Below are 27,257 nucleotides of genomic sequence, written 5' to 3' on the forward strand. Positions count from 1 at the left end.
AGAGAAAGGGTGACTAAGAGAGGACATAATAGCGGGGTCTAACATGCAGGATGTGGAGAAAGGGAATTGGGAGAAGTTACAATAGGATGTCTCTTCTCGATCCTCCCAGAGCGCAGGACACGGAATAAGGGGCTCAAGTTACAGGAAGCCAGATTCCGGCTGGACATCAGGAAAAACTTCCTGACTGTTATAGCAGTGCGACAATGGAACCAGTGACCTAGGGAGGTGGTGGGCTCTCCCACACTAGAGGCCTTCAAGAGGCAGCTGGACAACCATCTATTGGGGATGCTTTAGGGTGGATTCCTGCCTTGAGCAGGGGGTTGGACTCGATGGCCTTGTAGGTCCCTTCCAACTCTGCTATTCTATGATTCTATGTGCTGATGGCCACCAATTTGGATTGCTTTAAAAGGAGGTTAGATGCTATTTCCAGTATCAGAGGCAGTAAGCCCGTATACACCAGTTGTTGGGGCACATGGGTGGGAGGGTGCTGTTGCACCGTGCCCTGCTTTGTTGGTCCCTGGTCAACAGCTGGTTGGCCACTGTGAACAGAATCATAGAATAGTAGAGCTGGAAGGGGCCCCTAAGGCCATTGAGTCCAACCCCCTGCTCAATGCAGGAATCCACCACAAAGCATGGCTGTCCAGCTGCTTCTTGAAGGCCTCTCATGTGGACAGAGTGCTGGGCTAGATACATCCACCATGGCTCTTCTTATGTTCTTAATACTAGAACCCAATAGGATCATCCTGTGAAGCTGAGCGGTGGGAGATTCAGGATGGATGTACATTGATGGTGCTATATAAATAAATAAATAAATAAATAAATAAATAAATAAATAATAGATCTTCACACAGTGCATCGTTAAACTATGGAATTTGCTGTTGCAAGATGTCGTGATGACCACCATTAGTCCAAGTCGTTTTTATTTATTATTGCTGTGCACTTTAGAGAATCCTGTGCAAACCTAAGACTTGACAGAACAGAAGTCGAGAAAACAGGGCTTATGTGAATAGCTTTTCCCTTCTAGGTTGGCTTGAATGAGTAATTGAGGGGAATGTGTGTGTTTTTAAGAGAAGAGGCTTAAAAGACAAGAGTGGGAGCTGGTTTGAGTAAAAGAGATGAGGAGAGCTAACAGCTGAGCTGGCTTCTGTGTCCAATCTTGAGATGCTGCTGCTGAGGAGAAGGGAAGGAGATGTGCTCTTGCAATTTGTTTAAAGCAGCCTTCCTCAACCTGGGGCGCTCCAGATGTGTTGGACTACAACTCCCAGAATGCCCCAGCCAGCTGGCTGGGGCATTCTGGGAGTTGTAGTCCAACACATCTGGAGCACCCCAGGTTGAGGAAGGCTGGTTTAAAGGCTCCTGTGCCAATGGTTCAGTCCCTCCTCCTTCCGCTTCATCGTTAGGTATCCCCAACTAAACCCTTTCCCGTGTGTGTGTGTGTGTCTCTCTGTGTGTGTGTGTGTGTGTGTGTGTGTGTGCACAGTGCAGAGTGTCTGGTGGTGGAACTGGCCCAGTCGGCCTATGTACTTCAGCTGCTGGGGAACATGGGTAGGAGAGGGGGGTCCTCCTCATGGCTTTCTCACAGGCAGCTGGTTGGCCACGGAGTGAACGGACTGCTGGACTAGACGGATTGTGGTCTGATGCGGCGTGGCTCCTCCGATGCTCTTCTGAGGGCCGTCCGCTGTGGTGGGAATCTGTGCCAATCTTCTTCTTTTTTTAGTTTCCTTCCTCTTGTCTCTTTCCAGAAAGAGGTGATCCAGGCCCTGCCGAAACTCATCAAGCTGAACCCTATCGTGGTGAAGGAGGTTTTCAACCGCCTGCTGGGAACGCAGCACGGTAAGGGCCCAGGCCACGAGCAGGCCCCTGAGTTCCTGTGGTCTTTGGTGGGATCTCTGCGGCAGCTATTGAAAGCAGGCTGGGAAGAGGCGGAGAGAGAACTTGACTCGTTGATTTGCATCCGAGTAGTCAACGGATCTGTAAAACGGACTTGGAAGTGATCAGCCAGATGGCTTTACGGGTCTCTTCTGCCAGTGGCGGTTCTCCTAAGACAGCTGGGGAATCTACAATGATCACTTGCCACTATTCCCACAGGTGAAGGCAACTCTGCCGTTTCTCCTCTGAATCCTGGGGAATTGCTGATTGCCCTTCATAACATCGACTCCACCAAGTGTGACATGAAGTCCATCATCAAAGGTAAGGCTGCCTCGGCCTAGACGCCTGCATCTCCCGCTCAGTAACCTCCTTGTGGGGGCAGACGAAACTTACGTGAAAGCGCCAAGGCCACCGTCGCGTTCGGCAGGGTGGAATTGGGCATCGGTTCTAGATGCCTCCCGGTGTTGCTGCTGTGCTGCGTGTTCAGTATTTCTGGCTGCTGTGGTGACAAAGAGGGACACCGCGTGGTTTAAATCCCTCCGTGCATTCTTCCGTGGGTGCTGTCCAGGGAGCGACAGCCACGGAGGAAATTCTTGCCTCTGAATTAGCCATGAGCTGTGATTAGTGATGGCGCTAGGGCAAGCACTAAAGTTTATTTTACGTCCCGATCCTGTGTACCTTTACTTGGGAGTAAGAATGTCAGTGTGATCTCCACCTAAAGGAACTGGCAACCTTTTGACTTCTGTGGACGAATCTTATGGCTGCGGTGCGCTCATCTTTTCTGTTTCCTGCATGCAGCTACCAATCTCTGCTTTGCTGAGCGCAATGTATACACGTCAGAGGTGCTGGCCGTGGTGATGCAGCAGCTCATGGAGCAGAATCCGCTGCCCATGCTCCTCATGCGGACAGTGATCCAGTCGCTGACCATGTATCCGCGCCTGGGCGGCTTTGTCATGAACATCCTTTCCCGCCTCATCTTGAAGCAGGTGAGAAGTAGGCAGGGAAGAGGCCTTGATCCGCCTTCTTCCTTGCAGTCGGATTCCCATCATCTTTCCCTTCTCGCACCCAGGGCAGGCAAGAGTTTAGCACTCGGGAGCAATGTTTTGATTCTGTGAAAGGGAGTGCTTTGGTGAATCCACCTGGGGTTCTCTTACTACAGAGCTGGGACTTTCCTATCCTATAGAGCCAAAAATATCAAGTTAAAGGAAGCCAGATTCCGGCTGGACATCAGGAAAAACTTCCTGACTGTTAGAGCAGTACGACAATGGAATCAGTGACCTAGGGAGGTGGTGGGCTCTCCCGCACTAGAGGCATTCAAGAGGCAGCTGGACAACCATCTGTCAGGGATGCTTTAGGGTGGATTCCTGCACTGAGCAGGGGGTTGGACTCGATGGCCTTGTAGGCCCCTTCCAACTCTGCTATTCTATGATTCTATGATCTTCAGACAGAGGGTGGGAGTAGCAGGTCACTGCGCACTATGTGATGGCTGCTCACATCAGTAGCTTTAAAAAAGAACTCATTGAGGATAGATCTACCCATAGCTCTTGGTTGTGATAGATAAATAGATGTATGTACAAATAATAATAATAATAATAATAATATTTTTTTTATTTACTTCTTACCTGCAGGGAACAACATTAGTACAAACAATACAATATAAATCAAATACATAAAATTCATTGAAAGGGCATTTAAACCAATACAATATCTAAATAACAATCAAGACGTCTTAAAATCCTTGGATTAAAATTCATCTGGGTAGGCCTGCCGGAAGAAGCTAGTCTTTATAGCGGTCTTAAACTTGGAGAGACCGATGTGCAATACTGCTGCTAGATTCTAGGGCAAATAATAAGGGGAATCCGTTCCCTTCAACGTTCCCTTGCTTAGTGGACCGTGTAGAGGATGTAGCTGGCCACTGTTGGAAACAGGGTGATCCCTTAGACCAGCCTTCCTCAACCTGGGGCGCTCCAGATGTGTTGGACTGCATCTCCCAGAATGCCCCAGCCAGCTGGCTGGGGCATTCTGGGAGTTGTAGTCCAACACATCTGGAGCCCCCCAGGTTGAGGAAGGCTGCCTTAGACGGCTCTTAGCCTGATCCAGCAAGGCCGATCCTCTACCCTTGCCCAGAGGGACAAAACACCGAGAAGGATCTGGCCGCTGAGGCCGTGTCTTTAAACTGTCTGCTTCCTCCCCAGGTGTGGAAGTACCCAAAAGTCTGGGAGGGCTTCATCAAATGCTGCCAGCGCACCAAGCCCCAGTCCTTCCAGGTGATCCTCCAGCTGCCGCCCCAGCAGCTCAGCGCGGTCTTTGAGAAGTGTCCGGAGCTGCGGGAACCTCTGTTGGCCCACGTCCGCTCCTTCACCCCTCATCAGGTACGGGCTGAAAGGTGGCTGGGAAACGGCAGGGTGCCCTGACCGTGTGGTGAGCAGAGAGGAAGATGGTGAAAGTCAAATGAAAGCCCAGGCTGTGCCCCTCTAGCGGCATTCTCCTTTCATCACTCGGCGTGTGCTAGTTATCTCTTAACCGGTTCACACTGCGAGAGAGGGGGGGTGTTAAAGAAGAGTCCGTATGTCAGTGGGGCGGCGAATCCACTCCGGGTTTCAGTCAGAACTCGCGAGAGTTCTGACTGAAACCCAGAGTGGATTTGCCGCCCCACTGACATCGGAGCCTCCCACCTCCACTGCAGTATATTTGTAGGCTGATAATCATTTACATCGCGTCATCTGTGCACATGACACTTTACAAAGGACAGGAGTATGTTAGGGCCCTGCCCCAAGGGGCTTGCAGTCTGAAGTAAATACTGGGGGACAATGCAAGAGAGGGGGATGGACATGTGATTATCTCAATGACAGGTACTTTGGCTTAGTTGCAGACTAGGCATAGGATAATGCATATTAGGAGTCAGTATGGACAAGTAGCTTGAAAGGCCAAGGGAAGAGAAACGGCCATGGACTGTGTCTGTTTTCTGGAGGAGAGGGCAGCAATTCCTGAAGGAACAGGAGGCTATCGATGGCTACTCATCCTGATGGCTATGTGCTACCTGCCGTATCAGAGGCAGCAAGCCTTTATACACCAGGCTCCACTGATGGCAAAGATGCCAGCTCACAGAAGCAGCCTTTCCAGTGATACACGCTGTCTTAATTACTGTGAATTATGCTGACGGCAGGGTTCTCCCGCCTGCTTTTTCTTCCCCAGCAAGCCCATGTCCCCAATTCCACCATGGCCATCCTGGAAGCCAGCAGCAAGCAAGACATTGAAGGGAAGGAGCTGCAGCCGCTGGAGGATGTGAGGGGCGCTCCCCCTCCCAGGACCAAGGCCCTGAGACGAGAGAGAGAGGTTAGAGCACGGAAGGGTGTGTGTGTGTGTGGTTCAATGCACTGAACCACTGCGGGTTTTGCTGGGTTGGAGCACCCTTGTGTAGCAATCATTTGTTTTTGCAAGCGCCGGAAAAGTTGGCGGGAAGAGGGAGAACAGTGTGGGCGGATGGCCAAGGGGGTGGTGGGCTTTTCCCTGGCTAGGGGCCCTTCAGGCACAGGCTGGGCAGCCAAATATATTTATTTATTTATTTATATTTATTACACTTATATACCGCTCCCATAGCCTCCCATCTCTGGGCGGTTTACAGAAATTCTAAAATTAAGATAAAAACGAGTATACAAAATTTTAAATTCTAAAACACAGAACATACACACATAAAGCATTAAAAACCATTAAAAACTAAACATGTGGGTGGTTAAGATGTGCCGCCATATGCCTGGGCAAAGAGGAAAGTCTTAACCTGGCGCCGGAAAGATAGCAGTGTTGGTGCCAGGTGAGCCTCGTCAGGGAGATCGTTCCGTAGTCTGGGGGCCACCACCGAAAAGGCCCTGTCCCTCGTTGCCACACTCCAAGCCTTTCTCGGAGTAGACACCCAGAGGAAGACCTTAGATGTTGAACGTAGTGACCGGGTATAATGTTGGGGGTGCTCAAGCTTAGGATCTCCTGCATCGAGCGGGCAGCTGGAATAGGGGCCTACAAGGGGCCTTCTAGCTTTGGTTCTGTAACCTTGGCAGAGCAATCCTGTGCAGGGTTACTCTGAAGTAGGTTGTGCTCAGTGGGGCTTCCTCCCGGGCGAGTGTGCCAAGGATTGCAGCTGTAGTGGTTGACAGGAGATGGAGTGAAGCGCTGTGGAGAGGCTGGAAAGAACACTGGGGCAGGGTGTATGTGCTTGGACAAGCCTGCATAATGGAGAGAAGCTCTGTTGTCATATCCAACATGACATTTAATCCCGTCCTCATCGTCTTTGCTATGGAGATACTAAGCTCACTGATTTGGTATGAAAGTTTCAGTCGTCAGGCTTGGGACAAGTGCATGATTGATGGTGGGGGGGAGGGGGTTGGAAGGGACAGGTTTTGTTTTCCATTTCAGTCTTAGAATCATAGAGTTGGAAGGGACCTCAGAGATCATCTAGTTCAACCCCCTTGCTCAACACAGGTTCTGCACTGCAGGCTGCAGCTACAGCATCCCTGACAGATGGGCACCCAGCCTCTGCTTAAATAACTCCAGTGATGGAGAACCCGCTACCTCCCAAGACAGTCTGTCCCACTCACTGTTAGGAAGTTTCTCCTAATGTTTAGCCAAAATCTGTATCCCTGCAATTTCCACCCATTGGTTCGAGTCCTGCCTTCAGGAGCAACAGAGAACGAATCTGTTGTTATCTTCTGCATGACAGCCTTTCAGATATTTGAAGTCCGCTATCATGACTCCCCTTAATCTTTTCTCCAGGCTAAACATGCCCATTTCTTCATGTGGAAATCAGTGGCTTTGGTAGAAGACTCAACTAATTTTTAGTTGTGTTTTTTTTTTTAAATGGTCATGGTTCTAGCACTTAAGGTCTTTGGAGACATTTAGGGACATATATATATATATGAGCAGTGTTGGCTAAAATATTGGTTACCAAATTAGATTTGGATTAGGTGTCATTAAACCGTATGACCCTTTTTAAAACAACGACGACGCAGCGTTTCCAAATGGGAGGAATGGTGCAACTGAACCTTCCTTTTGCAAATACTTGCTTGCAATATTTGGGAGTAGGATGGATTAGTCCAAACTTTATGGCAGCAGCATTAATCTAATGTTTATTCCTATCCATACATTTTGAAATACTTTTGCAAAGAAAGCAATACTAAAGATGGAAATGGATTCCCAGCATGGGGATGGATCAGTCCCAGAAATGCAGATGCAAGTGAGAGAATGGGTGCCCAAGTAACCTGAACGTCCTGAACTTATACCCTGAACTAGCTGAGATGTGAAGGAAGGGGGTTTTTTTTTCCTGCAGGGCCTGACAGAGTTCTTTCCCAATTGCAGGAAGAAATGGAGCTTCAGCCCCTCCTACCTCGTGTGTCCCAGGATATGATTGCCCTGCGCCTGGCACAGGAAAAGGCCCTCAAGCGCCACCTGGAAGAGGAGCAGAAGCTGAAGCAGCAGCAGGCCCGTCCGGCAGCCCCCACCACCCCCACCCCACCCCCTGCCGAGGAGTCTGTGGACTTGCGCGAGGACGTCCCCGAGGCCGAGACGCCCACCATCTTCATCAGCATGCAGGAAGAAGATGAGAGCTTTGGTGGAGATAGCTCCCTGTTGGATTCCAGTCTGGAGGAGCCCTGGCCCATCAAGGTAGCTCATCGTCTTTGCTGTCAGTTGGGGGTGCTATCAGCTGCAGAAGTATTGCACTTCTGTCTTAGATTTCAGGCATTCTCTGCTAAGAGGATTATAGATACAGTGTGTGCCGCTGAAACCGTGTCTGGTTTAAACAGATATCCACTTGAAAGCCAGATTAATTCCTAGGATATATGCCTTGCTGTTGGACTTTGCAAGTGGTGTGCATTTTGAGGTTGCTCCACCTTGACATAGTCTTTGGCGGCCATTTTCAAGCTGGGACAGGGTCTGGAGTTTCTTCATTCTGATGGTTGTTCTTTGGTCTTTCCCCAGGAACTGCAGAGTAAGGAAGGCCCAGCCAGTAGCAGCAGCTCAGATGAGGGGTCATCAAGCAAACTACCTGCAGTCAACCAAGCAAGCCCCTCACCAGAGGAGCCTGCAAAGGACAGCCAGCCAGCAGAGGCAAAGTCACCCAGCCCATCGGAGGAGCAGCCAGATCCCAGCATAGAGGAAGACAAGAAAACAGACAACTGATGATTCAGAAGAGAAGAGGATCCAAAGAAAAGGATTGAGCATAAAGAGACTGGGGGAGGGGCCAGAAAGAGAAATGGCAAAGATTAGATTTCTAAATTAAAAAATTCAGATCCCATCTGCTGGTCCTTCTGTTTTGGATTGTTCCTTGCTTGTGGTGTAGTTTGTGCAATGAAAACCCTATCAGGGCGCAGACTAGGGAATTGATGACCCTGACAGATCCAGCTGTTGTAAACCTCTGTGATCTTATTTCAGAGGCAAAATGTTTCTACTCATAGAACTGGAGAGAAGACGGCGTAGGGTAGCCTAGGCCAGCATTCCCCAGCCTGTTGCTCTCTGGATGTGCTGGACTGGAATTCCCATCATTGGCTGGGAATGCTGGGAGATGCAGTCCTACATCTAGAGGGCACCAGGCTGGCCTAGGCTATCCTGTTCCCTTCAGCTTTCAAAGAGGCTGCTGCCTAGCTGCAGACAGGGCTCATGTTCCACTACTAAGCCCTATATGGCTCGGGTCCAGGTTATTTGAAAGACCGTATTCTCCCTTATGAGCCTGCCCATGCTTTGAGATCTTCTGGAGAAGCCCTTCTTTCAGTCCCGCCAACTTCACAGGCGCGCTTGGTGGGAACATGGGACGGGGCCTTCTCGGTGGCTGCTCCAGTGCTCTGGAACTCTCTTCCCAGGGAAGCTAGGCTGGCTGCCTCCTTGATGGGCTTTCGGAAGCAGGCGGAAACCTTTTTTGTTCCAGCAGGCCTTTGGAGAATAATCTGGCCCTCCATCTATGTTAATGTCTTATAATTTTGTTGTGTATTTTAAATGTTTATGTCCCCCCACCCCCCAATGTATGTTTTAAACTTTGTAAGGCCTCCTTGAGGCCCAGCATTGGGCAAAAGGCAGGATACAAATATAATAATTAATAATAATAATACCAACCCCTCCCCGGTTGCTAGGCTACTGCTGCTTCATAGCCCAGGGCCTCACTCTGTTGCATCTGTCCTCCAGGCTGCCCTTAGCACGAAGGGCTGCATCCTCTCTCCGGCTGTTGCCAAGGTCCCAAGTGAGGACCCGTTCGCGGAAGCCCCGTTGCTAAGGGCAGCATCCTTCCTCCCTCGGTTGCTAAGGGCCGCCTCCCGCCCTCGCGGAGGCTCGCCATACCGCCCGCCCCCGTTGCCGAGCAACGTCCCCCCCTCACCGGCGTTGCCTAGGCTCCGCCGCGCAGCTTCCGGGCGCGGCGAGGTGAGCGAGGGGTCGCGACTTCCGGCAGGAGGCGGAGGGAGGAGGCGGCGGCCCCGGCCCGGCGGGAAGATGGCGGCGGCGCTGGCTCCTCCCGCCCCGGCCCCCGACGGAGGCCTGGCCCCGCCGCAGCCGCCGCTGCACGAGATCAAGAGCCAGTTCCGGACCCGCGAGGGCTCCTACCGGCTGCTGGGCGGGCCCGAGCCCCGCGCTCGCCCCGCCCCGCCGGGGGCCGCCGCCGGAGCCCCCTCCTCGGCCGCCGCCGCCCTGCCCAGCGCCGCCGCCGCCGCCGCCTCGGCCGCCGCCCCGTCGCTGCCGCCCGCCGCGCCCCCCGGCGGAGCCCCCGCGCCGCCCGCCCCGTCGCTGCCGCCCGTGCGCCTCTCGCTGGTGCGGCTGGGCTCGGCGGGGGTGATGGGCGGCGGCGGCGGCGGGGGCGGCGACCCGTGTGGGGACGGCGACCCGGGGGCCCTCGCCGCCGAGCGCAGCCGCGTCTGCTTCAACCTGGGCCGGGAGCTGTACTTCTACTCGGGCTCCGGGGGGGCGCCCGGGCGGGGACGCAGGGTGAGCGCCCGCCGAGACCCAGGGGGATGGGGGGCGTGGAGGGGATGGGGGCACCGGGAGAGAGTAGGACAGGAGGGGTGGGGTCGCCAGGGAGAGATGGGGGGCTGGGGAGGGACCAGGGAATGGCAGAGACCCCAGGGTGCAGGGGGAGCTCAGGTGGGGGCTGCTCAGTCCTGAGGGGGGGGCAGGCAAGAAGAGTGAGGTTTGGGGGTGCTGGGCAGGGGGGGGGGAGCATCAGGTGGTGGAAGATGGCACAAGGCTGTGGGGGTTGGAAGAAGGGGGCTTTGGGGTGAATGGGGGTTGGGAGAACAATCACATCTAGGTGGGGAGGGTGGCAGGCAACGGCAGATGGTCGTGGTGTGTTTTCAGAGCGTGAAGAAGTCATGAACTAAGGCGACTGACTGGTAGCTATTCTCAGACGCACCCCAGTGGTGGGTGGAATCATTTGGGAGGAGAAAAGGGCTTCTAGTAGTTACCAGGTATTTGTTTCTCCTGACAACTATGAAAAGCCAGATAAATGATGTAAAATGACGATGCCTGCCTATTCACTTAGCCTGTAGCCTCCTGTGGCAGGTAATCATTGCTTCTACGTAACCAATCAGGGAAGCTTGACAGAAGGTCCTTTTTTTCCCTGCTTCTTAGATCGCAAATGACTAATGCAGATATGTGGGCTTATAATGTTTCTGGGCTGGCTTGCAAGATTGATACAGGTAGTTGAAACTAGCTTTTCTTAGTGCAGAATTAAATTTTTATTTTTAGCACAGTCAGTATAAAATGGCTTAAAAACAACAGTTACTGGAAGCCAAGAAACCTGGGATCTGTGCCTAGCTCTGACAGTGGTGATTCTAAGTCTTTCACTATGATCCGTACAGCTGTAGACTGCACTCAGCGGTTCATACACAGAGTAAAGGAGCGTCAAACAGCTTTGCCATCTCTCAAACCCAGAGAACCTCTGGATTCCTTTCCCGCTCTTGATTCCTGCAGTCTAAAGTCTTGCCTGTTCTTATTTTTTTGCTGATTTCCCAGTCCATTGATCTGAAGAAACCCGTTGACAAGCGGATATATAAAGGGACGCAGCCCACTTGCCATGACTTCAACCAGTTCACAGCTGCTTCGGAAAGCATTTCGCTGCTAGTTGGATTCTCAGCAGGGCAAGTGCAGTATCTGGATCTCATCAAGAAAGACACCAGCAAGCTGTTTAATGAGGAGGTAAGTTAAAACGTTCTGGGGAAGCAACATTGGAGCGAGTTGGTGCAGATTAATCTGAGTTTGAATTTTTTCTTTCCCCCCCCCCACCCCCAGGTCACTGTGGTTGAGTTGGGGGGTCTCCTTTTCTATTTCAGTCTTCTTTTAATCACTGTTGTTGCTGCTTATAGTTTTTAAGGCCATTAGCTTTAGCTGGTTTAATCAGTGGATTAATCAAAGCATGGTTTTAATGTAGTAGTTTTACAGCTTATTCCATGTTGCCTTGAGAGCTTTGTCTGAAAGGTAATTGAGACATTTTAAAATTAATTGCACTAGAACTATGGAACAGAAGACGTTGCTAACAGCAAAGTTGGCACAAGAGGTAGAGCCAAGAGTACTTGTGAGTGTATTCTTAAGGGCTGAAAAATGAGAGCGGCAGTTCTAAAATGAGCTCTTCTGAAATTCCTCGGCCTGTGTTGATGATGGTCTCTGTGACGTTACCCACATTTCTATTCCCTTTGGTATGTCTGGTTGAGTATGTCTAGGAAGTGTGGAATGTTGGACTGAGTGGGTGTGGCTGGTGATGCTGTGGAAAGGGGGAGGAGTCTATATATGGGGGAGCTGAGTGGTCTGAGGGGTTCAGTTGGTGATTGGGTTTGGAGGGTGGATGTGTTTAGCTGTGTGATTGTTATTATTAGATTTGTTTCTACCAGTATTCTTAATACTGGAGTTGAATAGAATTTGAAGGAACTAAGATCTGTAAACAACAATAAACATTTTCTTTATTTTGCTACCGCAAAACCATGTGTCAGTTTGGCTGTGTCTCCTGCTCTGTTGGTTCATAAATAAACACATTGCATTAAACCTCCAGCCTGCTATATTCACAGAAAAGCCTTTTCCAAATCTCCTTAGCTTTTCCCTCTGCTATAAGGGAAAGGTCATACTTTTCTTTTTACCCTTCCTCGGGTATTTAAGTGGTGGTGCTTAGCCTGAGGGAGGTGTGCGCGTCAAAGCCTTGTGTGAGGGTGGGTGGCGTCGCAGTCCCCATCTAAGGGCAATGTTGCTCTGCGCTCGTTAAATCTTTCTGCAGCACCCGGGGCGGATTTCGTGGGGCATGGGTGTGTAAGGGGTGCTGTTGGCAGCTTGGAATTCTTGGGGTCCTTCTCATGGTGCTTTCCTTGACAGAGGCTGATTGACAAGACCAAGGTGACCTTTGTGAAATGGATCCCTGAGACGGAGTCTCTCTTCCTGGCCTCCCATGCCAGTGGTCACTTGTACCTGTACAACGTGGAGCACCCCTGCGGCTCCGCCTCCCCTCAGTACACTCTCCTCAAGCAAGGCGAGGGCTTCACAGTCTACGCCTGCAAGAGCAAGAGCGCCCGCAACCCGCTGCTGAAGTGGGCAGTCGGCGAAGGAGCACTGAACGAGTTTGCCTTCTCCCCCGACGGCCGCTACCTGGCTTGCGTCAGCCAAGATGGCTGCCTGCGCGTCTTCCATTTTGACTCCATGCTCCTGCAAGGCATGATGAAGAGCTACTTCGGGGGCCTGCTGTGCGTCTGTTGGAGCCCCGACGGACGCTACATTGTGACTGGGGGCGAGGATGACCTGGTGACAGTCTGGTCCTTTGCTGAGGGCCGGGTCATTGCCAGGGGCCACGGTCACAAGTCGTGGGTCAACGCCGTGGCTTTTGACCCCTTCACCACCAGCACAGAGGACGACGAGAGCGGGGAGTTCAGCGGGAGCGACGAGGACATCCAGGACTCTACCAATTTCGGCAGGGTGCGGACCAGCAGCACCCTGTCCCACCTCTCCAAGCACAGCACCAAAAGCACCCCCTCGGTGACCTACCGCTTTGGGTCTGCCGGGCAGGACACCCAGTTCTGCCTTTGGGACCTAACGGAGGACGTCCTGTACCCTCACCATCCGCTCTCCCGGGCCCGAACGCTCACCAACACCTTCAGCGCTGGCATCCCCCCGTCCGGGAGCGGCGGGAGCAACCTGGCTGCCGAATCGGGCGGGGGCGTCCTCCCTCGCTCGCTGTCGCGCTCCAATAGCCTGCCCCACCCGGCCGTCACCAGCGCCACCAAGAGCCACGTGGCCGACGGCGCGGTGCCCTTCAGCATCGGCAAGTTTGCCACCCTCACCCTGCAGGAGCGGAAGGACAAGAATGCCGAGAAAGAGCACAAGCGCTACCACAGCTTGGGCAATATCAGCAAGAGCAACGACAAGCTCAACGTGGTGCCCAAAAGCAAGCTGGATACCGCCAAGGTCCTGGGCACGGCCCTGTGCCCCCGCATCAACGAGGTCCCCCTCCTGGAGCCCCTCGTCTGCAAGAAGATCGCCCACGAGAGGCTGACGGTGTTGCTCTTCCTGGAGGACTGTATCATTACCGCCTGCCAGGAAGGTCTCATCTGCACGTGGGCCAGGCCGGGGAAAGCAGTAAGTAAAACAGCACCCCCTGCTGGCAGGGAGGCTGCGGTCAGTTTCCAAGCTCGCTGCTTGAGCTGCGTTCACAAGCGGCTGGTTCCGGCCTAGAGAAGTTGCTTGTTTGGGGAAGGGCAGTGGGTTAGTCACCAGGGTCACCCTGGCTTTGCATGTGAAAGGTCTCAGGTTTCATCCCTGGTGTCTCCTGGTAGGACTGGAAAGGCCCCCCCTCTGATGAACCCCTGGAGCGCCTCTGTCATTCAGCGTAGGCAAACCAGTGGTCTGACTCTGGGCGAAGCAGCTTTCGATGTTTCTCAGAGTAAGAAATACACTCAAGGCAAATGTTACACGGGAGTATGGAAAGTTAACGTGGCTTTTGCTGGATTCATCGGCGGCGTCCTAGATGCCTGCTGCTTTCCGTTCCACAGGTCTTTTGCCCCAGTGCGGTTTTGGAACCACAGCCCGACACATTTCTCTTTTTGCTCCATGATGTGGGAATTTGGCCTGCCGTATTCGTTGGGTTAGAAGGGACGTTAGCGAGTCCAATTCCCTGCTCCCTGAGGTAGGATCTTCAATAAACCAGCCTTCCTCCCTAGTTCAGCCCCGTGGCCTGCCGCACGTTCCAAAGAGGAGCAAGGCGGTTTGTGCAATGTATCCCTTCAGATGACGCAGGCAAGTAAGCCTAGACACATACTAGAGGGAATGCTGTAAAAAGAGGGGGGGTGAGATCCCTGCCCAGACCCCACACTGCGGTCTCTGATGCCCCTAAAGACATGTTAGTCAATGACAAAAGTACACTGGTACAGGTAAACACAGAGGACTAGCCAAAAGTTTAGAGGTGGTGCAGGAAGAGAAACTTTAGACGTTTTAAGTTGGGGCGAGGGGGGATTGGACTCTGTTCTCAGCATGTTGGCAAGAAAGGTGGGCTTTTGAAAGCGGTTCTGGCACTCAGCCCTGTGTGGGAGCCCCACCGTGTGCTGTGGAAGGAAGGCCCTGTTTCTTAATCCTGAGCCTGTAGGGGCAGGCAGAAGATTCCCAGTGGTGAATGGGAACACACTCTGTGCAAGCACAGGAACTATCTCCATCCATGCCTTTTTCTTTAAAGTAGAAGCATGACCAAAGAAGGCAGAGGCTGGTATGAAATGGGTGCAGGTCAAGTGGCCGCTGCGGTGAATTGGGATTCAGTTGGTGCTTCTTCCTTCCCCGACAGCCACCTCCTGCACTGCTTCTCATCCCCTGTAAATGACACCTTTTCTCAAGGCTTTTGTTCCTTTGGGGGTGGGGGGCGGCAGCCGTCTGTCTGTCTTCTTCTCCCTGGCTTTAATCCTGGAGCAGGAGGACAGACAACACGAGCTTGGCACTAGTTTATTTCAGCTGAAAAAACAACGGGCCCATTCAGGCAATCAACAAGTAAAGCTTTCCCTGGACTGCTTGAACACTTTCCCGTGAGACAAGCCTCCCTGCATTTAGAAAAATAGCAGGTCAGGGAGAAGGGTTCAACTGCTCTTCCTGACATGCTGTTTATTTTATTTATTTTTGGCTATGTGCCTAGATTTCTCTCTCTCTCTCATCCTTAGTTAGCCTCCACATCTCTAGGCTCTGTCCGTGGGATTGCTCAGCCGTTGTAGCACTTCAACTGTCGAGCAAGGAAAGGTGAAGTCCTTAACAAACAACCACGTAATACTAAACAAAAAGTTAAGGATATTTATAACAGTAGAACAATAGTATTTAATGTACAAGAATAAAACTAAGATTGACAGTAACATTGCAATAAAAGTGCAATAGCATATTGCACAGAAACAAGGTAGAATAAAAAGGCCAAACGCGTTTCAACACAAAGTCTTCGTCAGTGGCCAATGCAAGCTGCTGTATGCACCCTGGAGATTTAATTGGGCTGACTTTGCAGTTCCCACAGTTATGTGGTAGAGGGTGTCACTCCCATTTGAAAATCATGCAGGGCCTCAGCCTTCTCAAACCGCCTCGGTCGTGGTCAGGGAGAAGGGTTCAACTGCTCTTCCTGACATGCCATTTATTTTATTTATTTTTGGCTACGTGCCTAGATTTCTCTCTCTCCCTCTCTCTCTCTCATCCTTCATTAGCCTCTACATCTCTAGGCTCTGTTCGTGGTATTGCTCAGCCATTGTAGCACTTCAACTGTTGGCCAAATGTTGTCTTTTTTCAGACCCTGAACTCCCAGAACGGTGGCTCTCCAAGTGGCACAGTAGTATAACCCGGCGTAAAATCTCAGTCGGCTGATCTCCCAGCAGGTACCGCTGGTTCCGGGCCCAGCCGAGGCCCTTGGGCCAAGACGACGAAGCTCTCTGGCTCTTCAGTATCTGCTGTATGTACAGGTTGTTCCCTCCTCTCCCCCTCGCCTACGACACTAACTGTATGGAAAGAGAGACACTAACAGAGTTAATTAATATATTGAGACCTATGTAGCACAGGACCCTTTGCACTTCTCAACTATTTAAGAGTATTAAGTAATGAACCCTATTTAAAGCTAAGATTTTAGCACAGGCCGCTGAAGGGGCAGATTTTGCACAAGGGTGAACTGAGCTGCCCTCCCCACCCCCTCCCCTCCCCTCCGTCTCCCAAGCAGGGATTCCTAACTGCCTTTCAGCTGCGCTGCCCTGGACTTGGCTGAATCTGTCTTGATCTTCATCTACACCCAGACCAGTTTCTAGAAGAAAGCGTAAGGAATCCCGTTTGCACAGGGGAAATGACACCCCCCCCCCCTTCCATTTACAAAGGCGCCTCTGCCTTTCGGTTTTCTTTTCCCTCCAGTTTTTAAAGTCTATTTTAGTCCCACTTTTGTGTGTGTTTTGCACAAAATGTACCAGTTCTTCGGCTTACTTGAAGAAACAGCCAGGAGACAGTCTCATCAGTCATAACAGCGGAACACCACTCCCCCCCTCACTGCAACCAATTGATCCCCAGAGAGATGTTGCTGACTGTTCAAGTTCCAGCAAGGCACTGCCCGGGAGCTCCTGCCATCCTTCCACCAACGTTGTTTCTCGGTGTCGGGGTCCAGACAAGCTGCCCGCCTGCTCTGTTCTCCCCCATCCTCACAGCTTCATCCGAATCACTTCTCTGCAGTTTTCGCACAAGCAAAACGGCCCTTTCTTTGAACTGGTTGGTCTTGTACTTGAAGGCGGTTTGCCGGCGGCGGTTTCTTCCGTTTGCCGGCCCTGTTCTGCCAAGGATCTGCTTCTGGACTGGATCTCGTTACCTTGACGGCCCCCGACCCATTTTCCCCATGGCTTTTTCTTTTCTTTTCTACCCTCCAGATTGATTTATTCGCTTGCGTTTTGGAGACTCCAGCATTTGCTGTGTCTGCTTGCACAGACGCGTTCATGCAAAATTTTAAATAGCCAGTTGTCTTAACATTGAAGCTGAGCTGGAAACCCTGATGCCATTTCAGCCACTCGGAGACCAAGGTATCAAATCCTTGGCTGTAGTTCAAAATACAGGAGCGACAGATGGCCTCCTTTAAAAAAACACACACACACAAAAAAGTATGCAGGTGCTAGTGGAAGACTTTTCACAGTAAGGAAGAAGCTTTTATGTTGAAGTGAAGCTACTTGTGTGGTCTAGGTAGCCCACCTCTCCAGAGAGACGATTTCGGCTGCCCTGTTTAGGCACAGTAGTTTTCCTCCCGTAGATGCAGCTGGTGGTTACTGGTAGCAAGCAGTAAATACTTAGAATTGAGTGCAGTCTAATGACATGGGGTGCCCGTGCATGAGCAGGAGGAAGTGACCATGCTGCCTCCTACGCACTCACTTTTGCTCAACAACCTACGATCAGCCCGTTCTTAGATCGTTCAACGTGACGTGTGAACCCGCAGGGCTGGGTTGTGTAGGGACTAAGCAGCCCAGTAGTTAACCCATGGTTTGTTGTTGAGTTAACCGCTGGGTTCTTTACCCGCTAAACAATCCCAGTGCTCTAAGTTTGCAGATAATGCTCTTCAACCTATGGCTGGCCTGATTGTAGGTTATTAATTGAAAGTCGAAGGGGCTGGCGTCCTGCCTGCTCCCTTCCGCTTGTTGCTGACAGCCCGTGGTTTCTTTAACCCGTGCGCTGTCGTTACATGTGAACTGCGCCGATGCAGAGCGTATTTATACCTTGCCCTTTGGCGTCTGCAGTGCAGCAGGCACATTTCGGCACCTGTTGACTTGGTAGCTGACTGACAGCATGCCGGGTTCATGTGTGTTTGGACGCACGTGCCTTTGGGAGCTTGTGTCCCTTTAGGGGCAGGTTTTGGACAGCTTAATGTCAGCCTTCAGAAACTGATTTCCTTAGGAACTGGGTCATTCTTTCGCATGATGGGGTGTACAGCAACAGCTGGTGTGAAAACTGATTCGAGGCAAACAACATCTTTTTAAAACTTGTATGCAATCCAATCTGTGGCCATTTAAAACGTCCCAAATGTGTTTTGAGCCTACTGACGCTTTAGGGCAGCCTTCCTCAACCTGGGGCGCTCCAGATGTGTTGGACTACAACTCCCAGAATGCCCCAGCCAGCTCTGCTGGCTGGGGCATCCTGGGAGATGCAGTCCAACACATCTGGAGCGCTCCAGGTTGAGGAAGGCTGCTTTAGAGCAATCTTAAAAACCGTCGAAGAGCCTTCCGCAATCCAGCGGCCACCAGATACTTCATCCCTGCAGATCCTTGGCCATGCTGACTGGGGCTGCTGGGAGTTGTAGTCCAAAACATCTGGAAGGCAGTAGGCTGGAGAAGGCTGCTGCCAAATATATAATACATTGCAATGATGCCCAGAAGGAATATTGATGGCACTTCGTGTCAACGATATCCGCACTATTTCCTTGGGTGTGTTAAATTTATTTATTGGCGCAGAAGAACTGAATGCATTCCAAGTTTTGGATGGCTTTGAGTCTGTTTTCACCACAGCTCTGTTTGGGTGCCGCGTTGCATTGCTTATGCAACTTCTGTAGTCCCCTTCCCGAGTGCTAGAGCCAGGAACCGGTCTCTTGTTATGGTGGCGCCTTGCCTGCCTCTAAAGATGCTGATGCCAGGAGATATTTTTACTACTTACTAACGGGTAGCACATGCAGGGTTTTGTTCCCGGGATTGCTAGTGCATGAACTCGAGCGGCAAAAGATTTCTCAATACCTTCAGTTAAAAAGCGCCACCAAGCTTCTGGGAGGAGCCCTTGGCCTATTTTCCTTCTGCTTCAGCACATCCTTCCCCCAGAGGGAATGTCTGTGTTTGAGACCTAGGATGGTGAACAGGTCCTAGGAACAGTTTTGCCTCCGACGCTTGGGAGTGAGGAACTTGGAGCTCTGCGGGGCGACTTGTTGGCCTTCCCCAACCTGGTGCCCTGCCCATGCCTTGGACTGCAAGTCCCATGATTCCAAGTCCAATGTTCAAGCTAGCTGAGAATGATAGGAGTCGCAGTCTAAACAAATCTAGAGGGCACCAGGTTGGGGAAGGCTTGTGGCTGTGCTGGGCAGCCTCCCCGTGGGGCTGGCATTCCATCGCAGCCGCTGTCCTGCAGATCCGCGCTTTCAGCTGACGGATCCACAGGACGCGTATATGAAGCAGGGTTTCCGTAGATGCAATGCTGAATCATCTCCCGCTGCCCCCACCCCACCCCCGGTCGGTGTGTTCCTTAAGGAGAGAGTGTGGGCTTTTTGCCTACAAGTCTTTTTGCCGGCGGCCCGGAGGGTGTGCCGAGGTTCGGCCGCGCTTGCAGATTCAACAGAGCTTCTGTTTTGTTGCGCCGCCGGCCGAGACGACCTTGGATGAATTGAGCAGGTGCGTTTTCTGCACGGCTGCTTTCTAGCCACAAGTTCCTGTGCCGAACGAAGCCTGCAAGTCCCTGGGAATCAGGCTGCGTTTGTGGGCTTCACAGTGTGTTCAGGGAGTCTGCTTTGTGCGTGCTCAGAGGGATACTTATAATAATTAATGTCACACCTTCTGGGATTGAAGACTAGTCGGGGGACTCGGCCAGGCTCAAAAGTACTTGCACTCGTCACAGGTCGTCGCCTTTGTTCATACCATCTACCTAGGAAAGTGGCCAGACGGGCAGGGAGTCCTCCGCCCATCCTCCTCCTCTCACTGTGAACCCCTGTTCACCTCTCCCATCTGGCATAATTTGACCCGGCTCTCCAGGAGATCCTCTCCCACCAGGGCAGATGAAAATCTCTCTTCAACAGGAAAGATTCACCACCTCGGGACTGGCTCCCCTCCCCCAGGAAAAAAAAAGCCATACTGGGTCTAGAACCACTGCACACGATTTATAGCGGCTTCATCCCGGCCTGGCGAGAGCAGAACAGCAGCGGTGGTGGGAGCAGAGGAGAGAAACCGGATCTGCTTCAGGTCTGCTCGGATCCTTTCCCGTGGGATTGCAAGGACCTCGCAGGACAGTATTAATTTTGCTCTTTGCGTTTCCCCTTCCCTCCAACCGCATGTCACCCTCCCACTCTATCTGGCCCCCTGCGGCCGTGCCTGCCAGCTGGTGTCTGGTAGCCCCCCCATCCCCCCCTTCGCCCCGAGTCCGCAGAAGAACACGCCTGGAAGCTGCCGACGCTGCCCCCGTGCCTTCGTCACTTTACTACCTGCTCTAAACGTTTGTTACTGTTGTGTCTGGAAAAGTGTTTAAATTATAGAATCGTGAACTATTTATACTAAAGAGACAGTTTTCACACCACAGCCTCCCCGCTAAATGTTGGTGGTGGGTGGGCCGTGGAGGGAAGAGGCGGAGCTTGTAAAGCCTAAATGCCGGTGATGATGGATGCGCTCAGCAAATGGACAGAGCTCACTTCTGCAAAAAAAATCAAACCATGAGACAACTAAAGTGTAAATAGTCATTTCTGTGTCACCTGTGAAAACTTGGGAGTTGCTTGTGAAAATGCCTTCATGCGTCTTCCCCCGGGCCCCACTTCTGTGCCCTCTTCTCTCTCAATGCTTTGGTTTTGCTTTCAGCCTGCAGCCTTTTAAGGGTTCCCTCCCAAGATAGCAGTCCGACAAAGAACATGGAATAGTTCAACTTTATTCATCTCTAAAGAGGGAGTTTCCTTAAACTCGCATTGCCACAAATGTACAGTGTTCTCATGCATCCAGCCAAATGTACCTTATTACATTGGGGGGGGGGGGAGTTAAAAATAAATACGGGGGGAGGTGAAGCAGGAGACCCAAGAGGAAGATAGTGCAAAAACTTTAAAAACTACCCCGTTTTGCTCCCTTCGAGCCAAATCTTTTTCTGTGCACTTTTGTCTTGGAAACAGGCACACACGAAATGGTTTGCTTTCGGACAGGTAGGGAGCAAAGATTTATCTCCTGTCTGGGGGGAAGCGGAGGTGCAATAAGATTTGCCGCTAAACACCACAATTCCAAATAAATTACGAAGAACCTTGTGTGTGCCGGAAGTGGGGGAGAGATTGGTGCTGCCACCAGGTGTCAGATGTGTAGTCGTGCAGGTATCACTCAAATGTTGGTGGCGCAATAAGTGCGTCCCCATGGCCACCACCAAGTGAGCTCAGGCGAGTGGCTTTTTAACCTTATCCAAGGTCACGCTTAGGCCTTATAGCAGAAATGGGAATGGCCTGGCTTGGCTCTCAGGAGAGGCTGCCCTAGCCCAGCAAATTCCTGGCCCTCAGCCTGTCTTGGAGGCACTGGGCATAGCCAGTGCTGTGCGTGCCTGCTCTGAGCCAAACCATCCACTGACGCTGAGGAGACAGGGGCCACGTCCCCCCAAACAGCAGGGTCCTTGTCACCCTCCTCCTCCTGTGGAAGCTGCAGTTCCTGGGGATCCAACGGGCAGGCCAGAATTCAGGTCCAGTGGCGATTGCAGTTGTCCTTGCCCATCAGCCGTGCCTCCATTCTATCAAACTCCCTGGGGGCACCTGGAGCAAAGAGGCCGTAGGTCATCAGAGCAGAAGTCTTTAGGGGAGTCTCCTGGCTGGCCGGAAACAGAGGTGAGCGGAAGTAGAGATCTTTGCCGCAGCAGAAACGGCCCTCCAACAAAACAACTGGGGGCAAGGTGCAGCCCTGAAGGAGGCCCTGTTCACGCGTTGCCTGGGACCCTGCAGCGGGCACCTTCACTGTCCAATGTGCATGGCGAATCGTGGGTTAGAGCTGGTGCGTTTTCTTCCCAGCTTGGGGTAGGGGAGGGAAGTCAAGTAGAAAGGAGGGGTGGTTCTGGAAGGCACCTGAGAGAGGCGGGATTTAAAGGGTGAAACACGGAGGGTGTCAGGACTCACGGAGTCTGAGGGTGCTAGGAGGCAGGGTTCCAAGATGTTTTCCTCGACTCTAGCTGGCGCACTCTGCACAAGCCAAGAGGAGGGCGGGGATGGCCGAAAGGTCCTGGAGTCGGGCTGGATGTTCTAGTTGCTCACCTCCTCGAGGAAAGCCTCCCTCAGAGCACGTGTAGCTACCAATAGTATGAGGCGGGGGGCTGCTGCCGGGGAGGCCGGGGAAAGCAGCTGCAGGAGCTGTCGGGGGGACGGGAAAGGGGAGCCCTGAGTAATGGCTGGGCAAGAAGCCGGAGGCAAGGCTGAGCCCTGCAGGCTGCAGCAGGAGTGGGAAGGGTCCCCTTCGCGGCTGGGGCACGGGGACTTGGGCGTTCACGCCTCTGGGCCCAAGAGGCCTCCAGGGTAACAGGCCTCTGGTAACGGGAGGTGTCCCAAACGCCCGGCAAGGGTTCACCAGGCAACTGCAGGCGGCCGCCACGCCCAGCTGCCCTCTCCCCCGGCAGCATTCAAACCACGTCCACCGGGCTCCGGCTGGAGGCCTCCGGTACCAATCCGCCAGTGCACAGGAGCAGGTATCCCACCTTGACAATGCAGGGCCTATGGACCTGTGAAGGAAGGACACAGACCGGTCAAGATGCAGGCGGAGCCGGAAATACAGGCTGGGGAGAGAAGGCTCAGCCGACCCTTGCTGCTGGAGCGACCAGGGGCCAGAACTTGCCTTGAAGATCGACCATCCCAGGTGCCGTCTCTGCTGTGCCCCACTGCAGGAACTCCGCCTGAGCCCTAGGAGAGCCCCAGCCAGCTGAAGCAGGCCCCCCGTCGCCCAGAACTGCTGCTAGCCAGAGGGGGCCTCTGTCTGGATTGAAATTGGAAGCATACGCGGTCCCACCTGGAAGAGGTTGCTTTCAGGTCTGTAAGAGCAGTCTCTCCCTGACTTGGTTCCCTTAGCTAATCTAGGTGTGGGCGATGGGAATTGTAGTCCACATCTACGGAGGAGGGGGGAAGACACCAGGTCAGGGAAAGCCATCTTAGGGTGGATTCCTGCATTGAGCAGGGGGTTGGACTCTATGGCCTTGTAGGCCCCTTCCAACTCTGCTATTCTATGATTCTATGATCTAAGAGCCCTTGTACGTAGGAATGCAGCCCTGTCTTTTCTCTGCCCCCACCCCACCTGCCGGCTCCCGTGTTTCTGAGTACGGGCACTGATTTGGGTGTCTTCCAAATCCAGAGCAAAGGTGTGCAGAGCCAGAGAGGCCCGGGGCTCCTTTCTGCCTTTTGCATTCAATCATTTCCTGCTACAAGCACCTGCTGGGCAGGCCACGTTTCACTGGGTTGGTTCAATTGAGTCCTTGCTGTAACGCTGCAGGAGGGGTGGGGGTGGGGGTGGTCACAGCTGAATACTCGCCCTTAAAATAAAACCCCTGGACACGCACATACACACACACACACAGCATGCTTGGAAGATGGCTGGACTTGTTCTCCCCGGCTCACTGCTTTTCTTCATGTGTGAACAAAGCTGCCGTGATGGAAGCCAGTGGGAAGGCAGAGAAGCCAGAACAGTCCGCCGTGCAGAGGCGGACCTCAGAGGAGCCCATTGTACGTGTCTCCTGGCATGCGTGTGCTGGGAATTACTGGAGCAGAGAGCACACGGGACTAGCCAGGCCTACGTTCGGACTCGTAAGACAGCGGCGGCTTGTATATGGCATGTCCTTAATGTGAGGACACGATCCCCTAGACTTCGGTTTATTCCCGGATCGTGGGCCGCAAGAAAGAAGCGGAGCAAATAATTGAAAGCAACACTCTTCCCTGGGAGAAATCCGTCCGCTGTGTCACTGTCATTTGCTGCTCTGGCACCTCTCCACCGTGCCTGGGTCCAGCTCCAGCTGAGAGCCCCCTCCCTCCTGCTACCAACTGTCTCTGCAGAGGCCACCAGTGAGGGAGGAAGCAGCAGCCAGGCACCTCTCCACCGTGCCTGGGTCCAGCTCCAGCTGAGAGCCCTCTCCCTCCTGCTGTCCCCTGTAACTGCTGAACTTTGCAACTAAGATCGTAGTGCCTGAGTTTGCTTTCCTTTTCCCCCTCCTCCTCCTCCTCCCTCCCAATCCCCTTTCCTTTTGTGTCATGTCTTTTAGATTGTAAGCCTGTGGGCAGGGACTGTCAAGAAATACTTTTGTAAGCCGCCGTGAGAGCCTTTTTGGGCTGAATGGCAGCATAAAAATCCTCAAATAAATAAATAAAATAAACCTCATCTCTGCGTGGGGCAGAACCAGGCCCTCGATGGCTGTCGGTCAGGAGCGGTGCGCATGGGTGTGTGCGAAGGAACGCCGTGAGAGACAGTGCCGGGGAGGGGGGGGCCTGGGGCCGGCCAAAGCAAGCACCAGCACCGTGTGCTCAGGAGAGCAGAGCCAGAGGGGAGGGAGAGGTGTGCCCGTGGGCGCATGCGCGCAAAGGGACGGCAGCCGACGTACCCTGGAAAAGAGCAGCAAGTGCCGGTACAGAGGTACCACAAGCGGGTATTCACAGAGCCGAGATGCCATGGTGCCGCCTTGCTGGAAAGAGAAAGCAGAGGTCACGGTCAGCCGGGATGCGCACCAGGCAACGGGGGCGGGGGGGGGGGCTGTGTGTGTATCCCGGGCAGGTGTGACCCAGCAGCAACCCCACAGCAGCTATTCGTGGCGTGGGATTTTAGCACCTCTTTGAAACAAGTTTCTAGTCCTCTCTCTGATCTCTTCCCATCCCTCTTCTCCTGCCTGTCGCTCTATCGTTTTGTTTCTACAGTGAATTTGAATCATACCACCGAATGGCAGAAGGAAAAGTTGCACGGGAGTTACTTAAATAAGGTTCAGGGACGAGTCTGGCTGTGGAAATGGAGGCACAGAACTCCCAGACACGCTCCCCCCCTCCCCAGACAGAGGCATGTAAACCCACAGCGTCAGTAGGGTGGAGCAAGCAGCGCCTCCCCCCCCCTCCCACTGTCCCAGCTTCCTGCGCAGCTCTGCCGGCCGCCCCCCCCCTCCTTTGCCCAGAAGGGAGCCCTACCCTGGGTGCCCCCTTTCTCCACCATGTGGTCTGGCACCCTGCAGAATCAGGCTTACATCAACCGGGCGCTCCACGCGGCACAAGTAAGGTTGGGAGTGGTTGGGGGGCCAGCAGGAGCTCCACCCCAGAGCAGCTGGAAGGAAAAGAGAGACGTGGGGCCGAGTTGCCTTGGGGCGACGGAGGGGAAAGAGGACGACGCGTGCAGGAAAGCCAGGCGTCCACGCGCATGCCGGTTATGCCACAGGTGTGCCGGGCAACGAAGCACACCACGCCGACGCCACGCTGTGCACGTCGCGTGCAAACGCTTACCTCTATGCACGTAGGCCGGCTTCTCCCCCACCCCACCCCATAAGCCCAGCGGCGGCCAAATGTCACACACCATAACGTCTCGAGTGCCATTAACTAGCTATGCATGTGCTGCTCCCAACGGGCAAGGGTTTGAAGGAGGAGGATCCAGGGAGCGCGGCAGGGACCACACACGTACACACGGCCAGCAGCTTCCCACGCCCAGGCAGAAACATGAAGGGGAATGGAGGAAGGCTAGGAGAATGAGAACACGCTTCCTCTCCCGCCAACTGGCTGCTTCTCCCCTTTACCTATCCGAGATGACTCTTCTGCGCTGGGCTTCAACCAGGTGAGGCAGGGGCCGTCCTCTCCCCACCCCACAGCCTGGCAGAAACGGGCTGAGCTTGTAGACACACGCACGCAGCCCCCAGCGCTGCAAGCTTCCAGAAACCACCTGTTCCACGTCGCCCTCTCTTGTCAGAGGGTGACCGAGAGACACTCGGCTTCTCTGCCAGGAGTGTCCCGATGGTTTAACACCAACTCAAAGGCGCGGTACAATCGTTTCCAGGCTGAGTTCGACACCCCCGCCGGCTGCCTCGCCCCAGGCCCCGATCCACACCCAGCAGCAGCCTTCGCTCTCAAGAGATTATGGAGAGAAGAGCAGGGGATGTTCATGCATTCCACAAGCCTCACCCCGAGTCCCCCGTATTTTAGCCAAACCACACACACCTCCGCGCAGAGCCTTCTCCAAAAGAGCTGCTTAAGGGACCGGCACGTCTTTTAAGGGGGGTGCCCCCCCACACACGCACCCCTGTTAATCCACACTCCAGTCTGGAGGTGCAAGAACATGCATTCCTCTATAACAGAGACGGGCAGGAGGATCTACTGGTACGTCTCATCGGCCAGGATTTCTGCCTCCCAGTTGTTTTAACCGCAGCAGCAACAAAATCACTCCGAATTGTCCCCACGACCAAATGCGTGGAAAGATTCCACCAAACTCAGTTCCGTCCTGGTACTCGAAACTAAATTCTGGGGCTCAGGATTCCTTAATTCTAAATGAATGTCTTTTGCGCCTGGCTCCGCCTGGTGGATTTCAGGATTTTAGTAGCAAAAACCACAGTAAATGCTGCAAGAACTGACATCTGCCCTCCCTTACTCTGTAACACACACACACAGACACACACTCCTGCACCCTTCTATAAACCGGACTGGGAAGGGTCACGGGGCAGGAGCTGCCCCTGCGGCGGACACTCGCCTTCCTCACCCATCGTCTTCATCCCTTCCATCTGCTCCTCCAAGCGTTTGATTTGCGCTTCCAGTTGAACGTTGCGGCTCTCGGCTTCCTTTAGTTGGCTGGGTGGGGAAAGACGAGACAAAACGGGTTTTGTTGCTGGGAAAGTGAGAGTGGGGGGGGGGAGAGAGAGGCCCTTCCCCTTCCTCGCTGCCCCCAAATGACTCAGCTCTTCACTTGCTCAGAGCGAAAAGCGATGCTCACGGAACAACCCTCTCTCCAGTTCAAAACTTCGCACTCCATGGGAGAATCGCGGCTTTGGAAAGGCACAGAGGGGTCACTGGGAGGAGGCGTTCGAGCCGTGAAGTCCTCGCTTCACCACCACCACCCCACACACCAACTGACTTAACGCACCATCCTGTGCACGTTTAGGCAGAAAAACGTCCTACAACTTCCACAGCAATGCTGGGAGTTGTAGGACGTTTTTTCCTGTCTAAACATACAAGGCGTGTGACTTGGCTTCCTGCCACAAAACACCCTGCGTGTATCTGCTCTGCCTGCCCTGCAAGGACAGCCTTCCTCAACCTGGGGCGCTCCAGATGTGTTGGACTACAACTCCCAGAATGCCCCAGCCAGCTGGCTGGGGCATTCTGGGAGATGCAGTCCAACACATCTGGAGCGCCCCAGGTTGAGGAAGGCTGGGCTGGAGAAACTTGGGATGTCTCATAAGGACATCAGAAGAGCCCTGATGCTGGATCAGACCAAGGGTCCATCTAGTCCAGCACTCTGTTCACACAACCATCAGCCAGGGATGAACAAGCAGGACATCCTGCAACAGCACCCTCCCACCCATGTTCCCCAGCAACTGATGCACACAGGATTACTGCCTCGGATACTGGAGTTAGCACACAACCCTCAGGGCTAGTAGCCCTGGATAGCCTTCGCCTCTAGTCTGGAGAAAAGGAGACCGAGGGGAGACACATTTGCAGTGCTCGAGTACATAAAAGGGTGCTGCAGGATAGACGGTCAAGAACTATTTTCCACCGCCACAGAAAG

At 53.2% G+C, this 27,257-nt stretch overlaps 3 protein-coding genes across 4 annotated transcripts in view; 2 read left to right on the forward strand and 1 right to left on the reverse strand.

The window, feature by feature from the left end:
- The window catches only part of SYMPK (symplekin scaffold protein), a 31,185-nt gene extending 23,033 nt beyond the window's left edge, over nucleotides 1–8,152 (forward strand). Inside the window, exons 21-27 of the mRNA XM_063140047.1 lie at nucleotides 1,743–1,833; nucleotides 2,089–2,190; nucleotides 2,668–2,855; nucleotides 4,065–4,241; nucleotides 5,065–5,205; nucleotides 7,216–7,521; nucleotides 7,837–8,152. Of these exons, the coding sequence (XP_062996117.1) occupies nucleotides 1,743–1,833; nucleotides 2,089–2,190; nucleotides 2,668–2,855; nucleotides 4,065–4,241; nucleotides 5,065–5,205; nucleotides 7,216–7,521; nucleotides 7,837–8,037 (1,206 nt within the window). The 3' untranslated portion in view covers nucleotides 8,038–8,152. The remainder of the gene's footprint in view (nucleotides 1–1,742; nucleotides 1,834–2,088; nucleotides 2,191–2,667; nucleotides 2,856–4,064; nucleotides 4,242–5,064; nucleotides 5,206–7,215; nucleotides 7,522–7,836) is intronic.
- Nucleotides 1–27,257, reverse strand: part of DMPK (DM1 protein kinase) — a 399,930-nt gene that overhangs the window by 345,415 nt on the left and 27,258 nt on the right. Inside the window, exons 12-14 of one of the 2 annotated variants that reach the window (XM_063140049.1) lie at nucleotides 26,226–26,323; nucleotides 24,115–24,191; nucleotides 21,173–22,254 (exon numbers count right to left, since the gene is read on the reverse strand). In XM_063140049.1, the coding sequence (XP_062996119.1) occupies nucleotides 22,156–22,254; nucleotides 24,115–24,191; nucleotides 26,226–26,323 (274 nt within the window). In that variant the 3' untranslated portion in view covers nucleotides 21,173–22,155. Of the gene's footprint in view, nucleotides 1–21,172; nucleotides 22,255–24,114; nucleotides 24,192–26,221; nucleotides 26,324–27,257 lie in introns of those variants that run through there. The other variant, XM_063140050.1, reaches the window with a different exon arrangement.
- On the forward strand, nucleotides 8,537–17,908 carry DMWD (DM1 locus, WD repeat containing). The gene is made up of 5 exons (XM_063139758.1): nucleotides 8,537–8,545; nucleotides 9,034–9,825; nucleotides 10,852–11,034; nucleotides 12,196–13,449; nucleotides 15,617–17,908. The coding sequence occupies exons 1-5, from the start codon at nucleotides 8,537–8,539 to the stop codon at nucleotides 15,662–15,664; spliced, it is 2,286 nt and encodes a 761-aa protein (XP_062995828.1). The 3' UTR covers nucleotides 15,665–17,908.

Source organism: Elgaria multicarinata, chromosome 13, assembly GCF_023053635.1.
Source record: "Elgaria multicarinata webbii isolate HBS135686 ecotype San Diego chromosome 13, rElgMul1.1.pri, whole genome shotgun sequence".
Lineage (NCBI taxonomy): Eukaryota > Metazoa > Chordata > Lepidosauria > Squamata > Anguidae > Elgaria > Elgaria multicarinata.

Bases quoted from the DNA above. Each gene is read 5' to 3' on its own strand.
- DMWD (XM_063139758.1), top strand. The intron at 9,826-10,851 runs GTGAGCGCCCGC...CTGATTTCCCAG, and splicing joins CGCCCGGGCGGGGACGCAGG to TCCATTGATCTGAAGAAACC. The intron at 11,035-12,195 runs GTAAGTTAAAAC...TTTCCTTGACAG, and splicing joins GCAAGCTGTTTAATGAGGAG to AGGCTGATTGACAAGACCAA.